Source organism: Zingiber officinale, chromosome 2A (genome assembly GCF_018446385.1).
Source record: "Zingiber officinale cultivar Zhangliang chromosome 2A, Zo_v1.1, whole genome shotgun sequence".
Lineage (NCBI taxonomy): Eukaryota > Viridiplantae > Streptophyta > Magnoliopsida > Zingiberales > Zingiberaceae > Zingiber > Zingiber officinale.
This window is the reverse complement of record NC_055988.1, coordinates 18,648,024-18,663,863: the sequence shown is the minus strand read 5'-3', so window position 1 is coordinate 18,663,863 and position 15,840 is coordinate 18,648,024. Positions and strand designations below refer to the sequence as shown.

The 15,840-nt window shown below is 33.2% G+C and overlaps 2 protein-coding genes across 2 annotated transcripts; both read left to right on the top strand.

Moving 5' to 3' along the window:
- The first annotated feature begins 1,185 nt into the window (after positions 1 to 1,185).
- On the top strand, positions 1,186 to 8,321 carry LOC122040897 (glucan endo-1,3-beta-glucosidase 9-like). Its single transcript, XM_042600382.1, has 2 exons — positions 1,186 to 1,819; positions 6,705 to 8,321. The coding sequence occupies exons 1-2, from the start codon at positions 1,452 to 1,454 to the stop codon at positions 7,822 to 7,824; spliced, it is 1,488 nt and encodes a 495-aa protein (XP_042456316.1). The 5' UTR covers positions 1,186 to 1,451; the 3' UTR covers positions 7,825 to 8,321.
- A 2,170-nt stretch (positions 8,322 to 10,491) lies between these two features.
- On the top strand, positions 10,492 to 13,107 carry LOC122040896 (40S ribosomal protein S7-like). The gene is made up of 6 exons (XM_042600381.1): positions 10,492 to 10,606; positions 11,366 to 11,461; positions 11,535 to 11,608; positions 11,694 to 11,817; positions 12,017 to 12,199; positions 12,672 to 13,107. The coding sequence occupies exons 2-6, from the start codon at positions 11,387 to 11,389 to the stop codon at positions 12,792 to 12,794; spliced, it is 579 nt and encodes a 192-aa protein (XP_042456315.1). The 5' UTR covers positions 10,492 to 10,606; positions 11,366 to 11,386; the 3' UTR covers positions 12,795 to 13,107.
- The last annotated feature ends 2,733 nt before the right edge of the window (positions 13,108 to 15,840 follow it).

The window sequence follows — 15,840 nt, the reverse complement described above, 5'->3', positions numbered from 1 at the left end:
AGATTTGTAGCATTGACAAAGGGTCGAGTTCCGATAAAGTCGTGAAAATATCCTCCTATATGAGGGTGCGTTCGGTACTTAATTTACTTCCTCTCAATACTATAGAGCAATCACGAGGACTATTAAGGTGACGGAATTCACCTTTTAGAGATCCAATAGGAGTTACAATTGTTTGTTGACTAGAGGGTAGGATTATAAATGAACCAAACGTTCGTGAACAAACTTGATATTTGGCTTGATAAAAGCATTTTTATGTTTGTATAATATACACAAGATTAATTAAATAAACAAGTTTGAACAATTCGTTAAACTAAATAAACAAACTTGAATATATATGTGTTGAACTCGTTAATGTTCGTGAACAACGTTCATGAATAATGTTCACGAATTATGTTCATTAATAAAATTCTTATTAATATGCTAAATAAAAAAATAAAATAAAATGAAAAAATAAGTTTGAATTATCAAATTCAATAACTTATCAAAAATCAAACAAGGTTTAATTGAGAGCTCAATTACATCTAAATGAACTAAACTCAAGTCAAGTTTGAATGGAGAATTCGATAATATCTAAATGAACCAAACTCAAGTCAAGTTTGAATGGAGAATTCGATAATATCTAAATGAACCAAACTCAAGTCAAATTTTAAACAAGTTCAAACTCATAAAAAATAAATTAAATCAAGATTGAACAATCAGTTCAAAGATTTGATTCATTTTAAATTCGGTTCAAATTGATTCAATTATCTTATCAAATAATTTAAACACATTAAGACTCTATACCTTATCAAATAAATTTACACACCTTAAAACTCAACTTCAGCCCAGCTCAGCCTATCAGAGCGAAAACGGCATAGTCACCTATGCTAGGGAATGATAAGTAGTTACTTTCTTCTCTATTTGCTCGCTCAACTTTAGTTTCTAAAAGCCATGTGAGTCTTGTCAAAATTTCAAACTTAACAGGGTAGTGACCCAATTGGCTGATTACATATTTAATGATAAATTAATAGAAATTGCCTTAATCGACTTGTCATAAGTTTTGAAACTTTATAGTAATTTATTAATTTTAAACCCTCATAAATTTATTATAATATTAAAAAAAATTATGATGTTTTTAATAATTAATTCAACACTTGACCATTGATTTTCAGGCGGGGGAATTTGAGCCCTCAGCATTACCTCCACTCAAAGTTTCCAACCTCGAGAGCTCTGCAAATAATCAAAAGAAAGGTGAAAAACAATACCCACCGATCATATTGCTGCTTTCCAGTGGGCCCTAAAGTTATGTTGCAATAGCTAGTAAGTTGCCCACGTGGGTGAATATTGGGTAACGTTTATACTGGAAAGTCCAAAAAGAGCAAAGAAATTAATTTACTTTTCGAGTGCTCACACTTCAGACTTCGCTCGCTCTCTCGCCCCCTCCCGTGCTCTTCGATATCGGAGCAGTCGCAATGCCGGCGAACCACCGCATGCAACTGCTGCTGTCGCTTCTACTACTGGCCATCTCGCCACCCTCATGGTGGCAGAGGAGGGGCGCCTTGGCTGTGGGCGTCAACTGGGGAACCTCCTCGTCCCATACCCTGCCCCCGTCAGTAGTAGTGACGGAGCTCCTCAAGGCAAACGGCGTCGCCCGAGTGAAGCTCTTCGACGCCGACCCCTCCGCGCTGGCCAGCCTCGTTGGCTCCGGAATAGGCGTCTCCATCGGCGTGCCAAACGAGATGCTCCGCGCACTCAGCTCCTCCAAGTCCGCCGCCGCAAGTTGGGTCCACGATAACGTTATGCGCTACTTGCCAACCGCTGGAGGCGCAGTTCGAATCGAGTGAGACTCTTACTCATTAATCATTATCTTTGCCTTTGTCGTCCGATTTCCTTTTCTCTTTAGGCTGATTGATTGGTAAATGTAGGGTTTCGGTCTGCTGTCCATCTTAGTCTAGATTGATTTTATTCGATTTACCATTCTGACTCATGGTTCGTTTATTGTTGAAGCTAGTCGTGGTAGTATTATATCGTTTTTGATGGTTACTGACTAGTAATTATCCTCTGTTCAAATTGATTTAATTATGTTTGTTTGTTAAATTCTGATTTACATTCAACTTGTAGCTTTTCTTTCTGAGGGAGGAACATATATGGACCGAGTCTGACCACGCCGATGGAATTCTTATTTGTGTTAGCTTGGGCATTATCCATTTTTTTAGGATATCAAGACAGCATTGCTCTTCATTTGAACTCTATATTCTACTTCTCCGTTATTTGATTTTGAACTTTGATGATTGCTACTCATTGGGTTTCTCCTGTACAATTCAAGACTGAAGGATTTTCTACTGGAATTTGCCGTAACCATATGTCGATCATGAGCGCTACACTTGTTTGTTTAAATGAACTTGCATTCATTAAATATGGACATTGAAGTTCTTTAAATTTTATCCATTTTAATTCAGCCCATGTTCAGTTCAGGTCTTTTAGTCAGTCCCCGTCCTGAAGAATTTTTAGATCATTGCCCCTGTTGGCTGTTGTATCACTGTAATGGTCTAGACTCTAAAGGGGAATGCTCCTGAGTAGGACAAGTAGTGTGCTACAGTTAAAACAATGCTGAAATATTGCTATGGTCCAACTCATTTATAAAACTTTTGTTCCTTATTTATTATGTGATTGACAGTTTTAGTTGGACAATGTAATGTGCAGTGGTAAAGCATGAAGATGGACCATGCTTTAACCTAAATGCTCTATTGCTTGCTTGAATAGAGATTAATTACAGAAAAGGTGTGTCAGTTATACCATAGATTCACAATCAAGGCCACTTAAGGTGTGCAGTGCTCAATGTAGGCAAAACCACTTCTTAGTTTCGTTAACCTTACTAACCAGGGGATTATATGACATAGTCTGTCTTAGAGATGCATTCAGGCATGTGTTTGAGATTTTAACTACAAAGAGACATTTTTCACTTGTTGACTTGGCCTATTTGAGGTTATGCACAAATGATCAATTTGCTTACATAATATATGGTCAATTAATCCTGTAATCTCATTTGAGGTTTTATCATCATCATCAAATTGTATAGGTCCCAACTATATCAATCTTATATGATTTGTACATACCTATTATCAATTTAACTTTGCATGTTTGCAGGAGTATCTATGATCAAATTACTTAAGTGCCATTCAATTATTTGTATAAGAAGATAAATCAATCTAGAGAAATACAGGCAACTCATGAGAGGTTTAGTTAGGCAGTTCTAGTTGTTGAGCTTAGAGGTTAATAGTTACCATGATGTTTGATATGCAATGATCATATCCGTATAAATTGGTCAATTAATGTATATTCCAATCCATGCTTTCAAACTTAAGTCACATGGAGGAAGAAAACATGAGGAGGAAAGCAAGGGGAACAGGAGGAATCATTCAACACTAACTAACATATGCTATTTTTATATATCTTAGTTTGGGTCTAGCTGAACTAGTTCAAAGTAAACTAAGTTCAATGTCAAATCAATCTTATCCAGTACAAATTAACTTGGTTCGACTTGATTTTTTTTTAGTTTTGGTCTAAATTGAATGTAGATCAAGTCTATTTATCTCATATTCATTGTTTCATCTATTATTGATCCATTTACACCTTAAGTGAGGTCTCTTAGGTCTATATATAACCCTAAACTCTTGTTAGACCTAAAACTAGGTCAACATGGTTACATCTGCACTAAATGTCTGACACAGTTTGAAATGGAGATGGCTTCCTATGGAGATGAGTCCCACAATTGAAATTTTTAACCTTGTGTTAAAAAGCTATTTCAGTTAACCATTTCTAAACTATATTCCTAATTGAATTTCGTTTTCAACTTAATTCTAACATGTTTTCAATCCTTTTAACTTTATCTTGGATTTGATTATGAATTCATTCATCATCATGGTCATCAAGTGATGTGTGCCCCAACTGTTTTGGGCAAACTTTATGAATATTATCACTTTATTGAGCTCTGGATTATAAAACTTGTATTCTCTATTTGTATGGGTTTTCCTCCAATCGATTATATATATATATATATATATATATATATATATATAGAGGTTTGATATTGTGCGCGACGCGCACAGTGCGCGACTGTGCGCGTCGCGCACAATATCAGCGTTTTTGTTTTTTTTTAATTTTTTTTAAATTTTTTGAATTTAAAAAATTCAACATTTCCTTATTTAAAATTTAATATATAAATATATCCCCTAAACACATTACAATACTCAATAAATACTTAAATTAATTTTATTTTAATTTTTTTTTTAAACCAAACACTATAACCTAATTGGAAAGCCTAAACCCTATAGGTAAAATCTAAAAAAAAAATAGCTTTAACACTATACCCAAAGCCTGAACCCTATAAATAAAATCGTAAAGAAATTTTTTAATTATTTTTTAATTTACAAATTAAAAAAAAAATTAAAAAAACAAAAAAAACGTTGATATTGTGCGCGACGCGCACAGTCGCGCACTGTGCACGTCGCGCACAATATCAAACCTGTCTATATATATATATATATATATATATTTCTTAACTATCATATGTACTAATTTTAGTTCTTTCCTTGAAAGTGTTCTTATATTCCAAGTTGTTAAATCTAATCCTATAATCATGCCTACTTTTTTACCTGTATTGACCTACAGCTATGCAAGAACCCATGCTCTTTTGACATCACATTTAGGCACTGATGTGATGGGTTGCTTTCAGGTGATCCCTTATCCTATCCTTTTACCAAGATATTGCATCACATGCTTCTGATGACCTCACATACAAAAATTTTGGTCAAAATTCATGTTAGGTTTAGACAGTTCTTAATGTTGACTGCACCAACCTAATGCAACTCTTTACCTTTTATCATTCTAACTTGGGATCGACATTAGGGGTTTTCAATTTGCTCAAAATTTTAGCACAAAACCTGATACTTCTGATTCATTTCAATTGATTTGTCATTATTGAGTTCTTTCAATTTGATTTAGTGTCTCTTTGTATGCTCATTTTCCAATCATTTCCGAGCTTGATGCTTCTTGCTTAACAGAGTGAAGACACTCTGATATGATTGCTGGAGCACACCTCAAAATCAAATGCAAATAACATGGTTTATTATTATTTTAATTCTGAGATATAATAGTGCATCAAGGTCATGAAATAGGTCAACAAAGTCCATTAATGAGCCCTAATTTTTTTTTAGTGACCACCCATTCTCTCTTTAAAAGAAGGATCCTTTCTGAATGGATGAGACAGAATTGTTCGCTAGAACTTATAAGGAGATGCTTTTGGTTAAAGAGGCTTTCTTCAAGAATTGAGTTCGAGCAAGATGAATATGAGACATATTATAATAGTACTATAGATCTGAGTAGGAACATGTATCAATCCAAAATAACATATATTGATGTAAGGTATCGCTAGATACGACAAGTGATTGGAGAGTCACACGCTAATGAGAAAACTAATGATACATTGACGATCTCCATTACATCAGAGAGGCATGAGAAGCTTGCTAGCAAGGCAACATCGTGATAGGACACCAACAATCTAAAGGCCCCTGCCTTTTATAAGTTCCACGGGGAGATTCATTCAGGCAACTTGCTCACATGTTTAATACTGGACATGGGTGTTGGGTAGCCCTTGACTTGACCATGTGGGCTCAAGTCTCATGCTCAATTACGCACAACATCCAAAGCATCATGATATGCAGTTTCCTTCTGGATCAACTCATTCTGCATGGAGCAACCAGAAGCCTAATATGTAAAAATAAATTACGTTAGCAATAATTTTTCTCCTGAGAGCAACCAATTTACAATCTGGGGAAGAAATCTCTTTGAAGGTTTTTGCACAACAATCTTGGGTATGCCAGTATTTGACAATATTGATGAATTCATGCAATGTTCTTGAAGGCGCTAGGAGTTTTCACAGACAAAAGCAAGAGGGGTTTTATGATTATTTTATAGGAGATTTTGTTTGATTTCAGCGATTAGGAACAACTATGGATCTTTAGATTGAGTTATTTTTATTTGGTTGCAATTTATTAGTCTATTTTGGATTTTATTTCTACATCATGGAAACAAAACATGTACTCTCTACTTTCTACTAATAGATTTATTTTTACTTATAGCTATTGTCCCTGATCCATCAAGTATGTGTGTGTGTGTGTATATATATCACACAAATTCATTTGTGTGCTGGTCTATTTTAATCTTGGGATATTATTGCCATCAACTATGAGAGTATCACACACGCTATCAGATGCTACATGAGATATTCCGCTATCCCCATATGCAGTCAGATTTAGAAACAAATGGAGATAATTAGGAGCCTATTTTACCATGTGCATTTCTCTTGTATCCAATCATGTTTTACTGCACTGAAAATTGAAAGCATCCTCTCTTCCTGTCATAACTAGATGATAGCAAGCAGTTCACTTTATGTGTGATCACTGCTTCAGCAAATATTTGGTTTACCGGATCAAATCATTGGTTTTCCGCTCAACAAATATTTTGCCAAAGATTTCATTGAGTGATGAGTTTGTTGCTCCATTTTAAGTTAGTTTGTTTTGTTCTATTGTCAGTGATTTTTTTCGATGCCACAAATGCATCTGCTTGTCAATTTTTAGCATTAACATTTTCTTTTGATATTTTCACCTAATTGTTAAAGATAACAGAGCCTACATCTAAAAACTAACTAAATATTTTTTTAACAGATTTGTTGCTATTGGTGATGAACCATTTCTCCTCAGTTATGGGCAAGAATTCCAGCCATTTGTAGTTGGTGCTGCAACTAATGTTCAGCGGTCATTGGCTGCCATGGATTTAGCAAACAAGATAAAAGTCATTGTTCCATGCAGTTCTGATATCTACCAGTCTGAATCTAACCTGCCGTCAAAGAATCACTTCAGGCCTGATCTCAACAAGACTATGATTGAGCTCCTCTCTTTCCTCCACGAGTATGGTTCACCCTTTGTGATTAACATGAATCCTTTCGCAAGCCTTCAACAGAATAAGAACCTTTCTCTTGGTCATTTTCTCTTTCAAACAAATTCGCACCCGTTAACTGATGGAGCTAACAAGTACAAAAACTACTTTGATATGAGCATAGACAGTTTGGTTTCTGCTTTATCAAAAGTTGGTTATGGTGAAATGGATATAATTGTGGGGAAGATAGGATGGCCCACAGATGGGGCAATGAATGCCACACCTGCAATTGCCCAGAGGTTCATGCAAGGGCTTATGACCCACTTGCAGAGCAAAGCTGGTACTCCACTCAGACCAAAAAGACCAACAAGGGAAACTTATGCCTTTAGTCTACTAGATGAAGATCGAAGGAGCATCAAATCTGGAAATTATGAAAGACATTGGGGCATCTTCACATTTGATGGCCAGGCAAAATATACAGTGGACCTCGGTCAAGGCTCGAAAGCACTTGTAAATGCTCATGATGTTGAATATCTTGCTCAGAAGTGGTGTGTAGTGAATAACAACAAGGACACGTCAAATATTTCTGGCAGTGTGTCACAAGCTTGTTCTAATGCTGATTGCTCTGCTTTGTCTGCTGGAGGCTCTTGCTCTGGAATTGGTTGGCCTGGGAATGCCTCATATGCTTTCAACAGCTTCTTTCAGCTTCATGACCAGAGTGCAGATAGTTGTGATTTTGGTGGTTTGGGGTTAATAACTACTGTGGACCCGTCGATAGATGATTGCCTATACACTGTTGCAGTCCGCACTTCTCATTCTATTTCTACGTCTATTCACAGAGGAGTTGAATGGTCGCTTTGGATTCATGGACGAACCCTTGTTTCCTTTTTCTTATTAGTTTGGCTTTGATGTGCTCAGGAACTAACTTCCACGGGATCACACTTTCAATCCTTTCAACCTAGACCATTCAAATTTGTTTTATGACAAGCTGATGACACCTAGATTTCTGGTTGGATTGGTGTCACTTGCTTGTCCTGCAAAATTTGAAGTTAACTAGGTGTCTCGAGCAGCAGTTTTATTACAAAGGTAGCTTGCCAATCAGGTTATTTGGCAGTAAGAAACTTTGGATCATACAAGTCAATTTTCTCCTGCTAATATGCCCTTCGCATGGTGGTGGCATCTTAAACTCAGTCAAAAATGCCTATTCTATCATCATTTTATTTATCAAAACGTTTTGTGATTTTAACTGTTAGTTTGTCGATAAAGTTTTATATGCATCTTTCCCCTCCAGTATTTGAAAGTGTTCTCCACTTTCTTCAATTTGGTTTGGGGTTGTTCCCATCAAAGCTAGATTATGTTATTTAATATGATGCTCCACTTATTCTCAGCTGTGATTCCTTGGAAATTTCCAGTTGTGGCTCCAAAAAGATGTCAATTTACTCAATCTGCTTATTATCTCTTTTGGTTCTCGACTCACATTTGATAATATATATTTTCTAAAGAGTTAAACGGAACATATAGATGAAAAGTAGTTATTATTAGGATACTATTTGTTACAAATGAGACATTAATGAGATTCATTGAAACAAAAAAAAAAAGTTTATTTTATTTATTCGGAGTGTCTTTCATTGTCGATCCTATTAATCAGTCCATATCGGGATGGAGGGAGGAAGGTAAATTAAATATCGAGTAGCTTTCTAGGTGAGGGAATAAATTATGTGGGAATTGACTCTTACTCAATGAAATAATTCTCTGAGTACCAATTTAGTTACATCACGAGGACACATTAATGAAAAATATTGAAGTAAAGGATGATTACATTCATTTCAGGCGCTCTTCATCCTCCGTCCTTAGATTATATGAAAGGAGATAATTATGAGATTAGCTTATAATCGACCATCAAGTGGTTAGGAGATGAGAGGAATTTTTCTCCGATAGCAAGCACGTCCTCACAGTTTGTCCTCAGGTTATGTGAAGAAAGGTAAATCATGGAGTCAGCTTATAGCCGACCATCAATTGACTAGGAAGTGACAGGAGTTTTTCTCCGAGGATATGTGTCCATTGAGAATTGATCCCGGCTCCATTGTAATAAATTTGTCACCTTCTAACCAACTGGGTATCCCCGTGGGGACTAATGAGAAACATTGTAGTAAAATATGATTATACTCATCTCAGGCGCTTCTCACAGTTTGTCCCGAGGTTCTATGAAGGGAGGTAATCACGGGACTAGCTTATATCCGACCACTAAGTGACTAAGACCATCTCCAACCACAAAACCTATTTTGATGCATTTTCAACACCAATTTGGTGTCATTTGAGCACCAAAAATTTTTCCAACTCCAACCAATGCACACCATTTCCTACACTAAAAGAAATATTCTTTAGAATATTTTTTTTTTCATCTTATAATTTATTATTCAATATACATATTAAGTTGTTAAATATTTTTATTACGATAATAATTACTATTAAAATTAAAAATTTTATTGTACATGATAACTAATTTTAAATGTATGTTTACTTTAGTGTTTGTGACATCTTTCAATTGTATGATGGACTATATGTTATGTAATTTGAAAATTAAATGTTTAATTGTATGTTTCTTATAAAATTATCAATATTATAAATTTTAATATATTTATAATCTTAGTAATATAACAAATATTTTAAATATTAATTATTTAAGTTAATAATTAATATAAATTTATAATATATAAAATTTACATAATAAATTAAATTAAATTAAATAATATTAATTTATAATATTTAAGAATATTTTAAATATAAATTTAATATTATAATATATTATATTTAAAAAATCCGTACTTGCACCATTTTGGTGCAAGTAAATAGTGCAGCATCAAGATGGTGTTGCACTATTCACTTACATAATTTTGGTGCAATTTTTGGGATCTTCATTGGAGAGAATTTGGTGTCCCTTTTATACTAAAATGGTGTAAAAGGGCGTCGGTTGAAGATGGTATGAGAAGTGAGAGGAGTTTTTTCTTAGAGGGCATGCATCCATCAGAAATTGATTCTTGTCTCATTGTAACAAACTCACAGCATATGTCCTCAGAGTCTGTCCTCGGGTTACGTGAATAAAGGTAAATTATGGAGTCGGCTTATAGTCAACCGTCAATTGACTAGGGAGTGAGAGAAGTTTTTCTCGGAGGGCATACATCTATTGGGAATTGATCCCTATCCCATTGTAATAAATCTGTAACCTTCGAACCAACTGGATATCCTCGTGAGGACTAATGAGAAATATTATAGCAAAATATAATTACGTTCATCTTAGATATTCCTTACAGTTTGTCCCAAATTATATAAAGAGAGATAAATAATAGAATTAATTTATAGTCGATCCTAGATAAGTAAGCGTTAGGAGAAATTTTATTCCGAGGATATTTGTCCGTGTTGGTCCCTGCCCCAATGGCTAGGATAGTGGATCCATCCTATTCAATTGATGCTTCAATATGAACCGTCCAAATGATGTCACCACTGATGTCGATCCATCAGCTTTTAGACGGCTGAGATTTAACTCATCCATAGGACATATTAGGGTAAAACTGGAATTTTAAAGAGGCTCCCTCGTCGCTTCGAGCAATATAAGAGGGTCGCTCCCCGGTCCCCAAACCCTAATCCGCCGTTGTGATCTCCCAGCTTCCTCCTCCACTCGGCGGACACGAAGGTATTTCCTTTCGCCTCTCAAACGCTTCTTCCTTTTTCATTTCATCTGAAGCTTGCGGGTGACTCTTTCTTCGAGTTTTGTTTTGTGTGTGCTTTTCTGCGTTCGTTCATTTCTGTTTTCCCTTTACGATCCAGCTTAATCTCAGAATCTGCTTTTTGTAAATAAGTTTTACGGTGTGTCCCTATTCCATCTGTTAACCTTAATCCGTTGAGCGCTGATGGATCAAACTGTTGTCCATGGTCCAATTGATTTTTGGATTATAAGGGCTCATCGAGTTCCCTGTGCTTTTGACTTATATGCTCCGTTAGATGGATGCTAATTGTGTCTAATTATTCAATGTTGTTTTGTGGTAAGACCTCTGTGGATCACATCAGTACTTGCTTTCCATGAAACGTTTTATTTAGCTCTAAATCACCACTTTATTATCTTCCATTGAATTATTACTAGTTTTTCGAAGTTAGTTTCACCGAATCGACTTTTCATGCCAATTATTAGTTTGACTAGTAATGTACAGATTTGGATATTTAACATTGTCATCGTGGATATGACACATTTAGGTTTTTTTAGATATCTGGATAATCAACATGAGAAATTTAGTTCTAGGAGTTTTAGGGTGAAAGCATTTAATTGTCAAATTCTTATTTTGAATTCAAGCTTGGTAAACCACTCTATTTACAGCTCTAACATGCCTCCTTAACAGCATTAATTGCTCTCTATTTTACATTTAAATTTAATTTTTTTTTGCATTCTCTGTAACAGGTTGAGCAATAAGCAATCAAAATGTTTACTGCAAGGAAGAAAATCCACAAGGAAAAGGGATTGGAACCTACAGAGTTTGAAGACACTGTTGCTCAGGTAATGATACATATGAGCGTGATGATCCTTTCAATATTTATTTTAGGTTCTGATTGGTTGGGCTTTCCTCCAGGCCTTTTTTGATTTGGAAAATAGTAACCAGGAGTTGAAGAGTGACTTAAAAGACCTATATATCAATTCAGCAGTGTAAGTGCAGCCAATTTACTTATCTTTTTGTTCAAAGAGAGCTGATAGGCTGAATCTTTGGATTGAAATTTGCTCTATGATGCAGTCAAACAGATATTGCAGGCAACAGGAAAGCTGTTGTTATTCATATTCCTTTCAGGCTCCGGAAAGCTTTTAAGAAAATTCATGTGAGGCTAGTCAGAGAATTGGAGAAGAAATTTAGTGGAAAGGTGAGGCTTCATTCACTTTCTTTTCTTTCTTATATTTAACAATGTTAAATAAATAACTGAAACTACATGCACTCAACCATGCTGAAGATGAATATGTGTTAAGTATGCTCCCTAAATCCAATGTGAGATTTGTTTATACATTTAACTCATATCTTTGCTCATGGTTATCATTGTTTTGGTTTTTTATTTCTATGAGTAGGATGTGGTTCTAATTGCAACAAGAAGGATATTAAGACCTCCAAAGAAAGGCTCTGCTGTTGTGCGTCCTCGCAGTCGAACACTCACTGCAGTTCATGATGCAATCTTAGAGGATGTTGTATTCCCTGCTGAGATTGTTGGGAAGCGTATAAGATATCGTTTGGATGGCTCCAAGATAATAAAGGTTGTTCCTTGAGGTCACTGTCTCTTGTGTTTTTTTGTGTTGATCTTCTGGTTGGGTTAGTGTTTTTTTTCCTTTACTAATGTAATATTTCTGGAAACAACCCACATACATAAAGAGCCTATCAAAAAATTATATTCCATTAGAAAACAATACAAAATAGTCTTATATGTTCTGACTTGTTGGTTCATCTTTTATTACACTTTCAATGGGTACCAATTCTGTACCAGGATCAACCACAGCAAAAATGATGTTTCTCTCGTCTTATTGACTTGTGCATATCACCTGGTTTTCTGAAATTGGATTTCTTACTAGATAACGACAGTGGAAGGCATGCAAACAGGCCGATTGCAATAGCATTTGATTACTCTTCTTTACATATTGTTTACTTTTGTAATCGAAATCCACATTGTTTTAAGCTAATTTTGTTGTTGGAATTGATTTGTGTAGCTTAACATGAGTTTTCTTGAACCAGATTTTCCTGGATCCGAAGGAACGGAACAACACAGAGTACAAGCTGGAGACATTTTCAGGTGTCTACCGGAAGCTCTGCGGCAAGGACGTTGTCTTTGAGTACCCGATGCCAGAGAGTGCATAAATCAATTCTTCGCCCCAAAATAGTGAAGTTCAAGAGATTTTATCTGGTATTGGTTAATTTAGAACTCGAATTCAGACTACTATGGACGGCTATGCTCCCTTTTCTTTAAAATATGTCAGCTATCAGCTTCTGAACATTGAAAAGTTGTCTTGTTTCTTGATTTTTCATCTTGACTTGTGTTGGTTAATTAATTTCAAACAAAATTAGATTTTAACTAAACTTGGATTTGTAATGCATGTTTTGGTCGAGTTTGTAGATTGCTACGCCAACATGACAAAAGTTTGAAGAAAGCAATCCTTAAGTTTTCAGACAATTATTTTCAATGCCCAGTTTTTTTGTTTGTATTATTTCGAATTTGATTTAATAGTGAGGCTTCCCACTTCAAAAATAGTGATCCCTTTTGATAAACTAGAGATCTATCTTTAATCCAGTTGGTTGAGTTGAGATAATGATATATGGGTGCAAAGTTCTGAAATCAATGCATACTAGTTTTTAATATAATTTGTATGCATATGATAGATTTCAATTGCTGAAATATTTTGTTAGCTATGAGAAAATTGAAAAAGTTATTAAATTTATATATTAGCTCATGTATGCGATTTTGGTAATAAACTTTTAAATTTAAGGTTTCCAAAATACATTGCTATTTTTGTTGGTAGTTTTTAAATTATTTTGTAGGTACTTTTTATAAGATTTAAATTTGAAAATGAAGGTGAGTTGAAAATTGATTTCATCCATACAAGAATCTAAAAAATGCATTTTGTATGTGTCCATGAGTTTTGTATTATCAGTTTATGGAGATCCAATAATTTGCTACTAGTTAAATAACAACAATTAAGTTTTATTTCATTAAGGGTGATAGGTTATATAGGATTTTATTTTTACTATATCATCTTTTATATTTAAATAAATTTTATTTTATTATTATTAATCACATAATTTTTCGGTCTTTTTTTTTATTTGATGTATTTATTTGTCATAATTTTATATTATCTAATTGAAGCATTTGTTATTCATTTAAGTGCATGTTTAGTCTATTTTAAGCATGTCCTTCAAAATTTTTCCTTAATATGATATAATTTGTTTATACATCTCGTTTAACATCTACATCTTTACAATTTTGATTATCTTTTCATGTACTTGGGTAATGACTTAACATTACTTAACATTAACGTTGTATAACATATTAAGTTTAATTGTCTTTTTTATAATTTTTTTTTGAAGTTTTAGATGTATTTTATGATAACATAAAACATTTAATATTTTTTTTCAATTTTAATCATGTTTATATTTTATTATATTTTATGTAAGACATTTTTCTTAATTTCTCTATTATTATAAAAAAAATTAAATTTAAATACATGAAACTCTTTTAAATTTTATATATTATTTCTTTACTCTATTTGTAATGTGTCCAGTAAGTTCGTATATCAATATAAAAAAGAATGAGATTTTATATAATTTTTCTTAAGACTTTGTGAATGAATATATATTATGTGTAAATATTATTTTTACTTTTGATATTTTCTAATTAGTTGTATGAGAAAACATATAACTTATATTATTAACCTTCCAAATATAAATCTATATTAATTTTTGGTCACCTCATGAATTTTTTTAAATATTTTTCTATTATTATTGCTCAAACTTTTATGGTATAACTTATTAGTTTAATATCTTTATAGTTTGTATAATTTTGTATCTCCATTAAATTTATTTAAGGGAACTAAAGTATTTATACATCATTTATTAGATTTTTTTATTTTGAATATCATATTAAATAATTTTATAATTTATTCAATACTTTGTCTCCTTAGATAAGATTGTTCTTTATTTAGTTTATTTAAATTATCATAAGTTGATCATCTAAACTTTTTTTAAAAAATTGATGAAAATATTTTTTTTTGATTACTCTTTTATTTCTCTATTATTTACTTAGTATCCTATTGTATTAATCTTTAATACATTTTTTTTATAAAATCTTTTTTTTTTTACTTTAGCTATTTTTTCAATATCTCTTTTCTTTTCTTTTGCATTGATTTTTAATATAACGTCCAAAAGTTTTTTTTTTTACTTCATTCATTACTATTGTATATTTTAATTTTTTTTCATTCTTATAAATATATAAATCATTAATGAATTATCTACAACAATACTCATTTCATTTTTTTATTTTACTTTGTTTTGTTTTGCGTATCATAACTTAAACTTGAGTTATCTATTATCTTTATTTTTCCGCTTACTCATTTTGTCTCTTATACATATAACACACTAATCCTTCTTCTAATATCACATCTACTACCTCTATTATTTTATCAATGAGGGTTCTTATATTTCAAGTTTTCAATCTTAGAATATTAGTTGTTCTATAATATTTATTTTTATCCAACGTATGAGATGAGAACTCTTATCTATTTAACACGATACCTAAGTTTTCACGTAGATGTAGCAGTTTTTGTTGATACATTATAGTCGGACCTTGCACTACAAACTTTTACATATTTAGCACTACACCCGAGTTCTTGAGATATAACTTTTTTTACCGGCATGTTACAGTCGAATCATGTAACATATTTATTTCAAAGAGTAATTTACTATTAACATAATAATTTAATAGATCTATTTACGTTACTTATCGATACGTTATAGTCGGATTCCTGCAACGTAAATTTTGATATATTTAACACTACACTCAAATTCTTAAGATATAGCGATTCTTATCGAGACGTTACAGTTAGATCCTATAATATATTTCTTTCATAGAGCAATCTAATATTGATATAATAATTTAATGAATTCATATTTCACTACAATTTGATAGTGTAATATAATTATTTTTCTTTATTTGAATTTGGGACCGACCATGTTATCTTTTGCTACTTGCAAGTAAGGTGAACTGCCCGAGTTTGCACCTTCTTTGCTACTGGTTTCACGAATCACGAGTGACCCCACACGCTCATATTCGAGACAGAAAAGTTACTCATCTTATCAGATCTAGATTCTCGAAGAAAAACCAATGGGCGTCCTCCAAGTGTCACTTTTCCAA

What these genes read in the sequence shown, in the direction of transcription:
- LOC122040896 (XM_042600381.1), top strand. Translation starts at nt 11,387, where the DNA reads ATGTTTACTGCAAGGAAGAAAATCCACAAGGAAAAGGGATTGGAACCT. An exon ending in CTATATATCAATTCAGCAGT is followed by an intron (nt 11,609 to 11,693) that starts GTAAGTGCAGCC and finishes TCTATGATGCAG; the next exon opens with TCAAACAGATATTGCAGGCA. An exon ending in AGAAGAAATTTAGTGGAAAG is followed by an intron (nt 11,818 to 12,016) that starts GTGAGGCTTCAT and finishes TTCTATGAGTAG; the next exon opens with GATGTGGTTCTAATTGCAAC.
- LOC122040897 (XM_042600382.1), top strand. Translation starts at nt 1,452, where the DNA reads ATGCCGGCGAACCACCGCATGCAACTGCTGCTGTCGCTTCTACTACTG. An exon ending in GGAGGCGCAGTTCGAATCGA is followed by an intron (nt 1,820 to 6,704) that starts GTGAGACTCTTA and finishes TTTTTTTAACAG; the next exon opens with ATTTGTTGCTATTGGTGATG.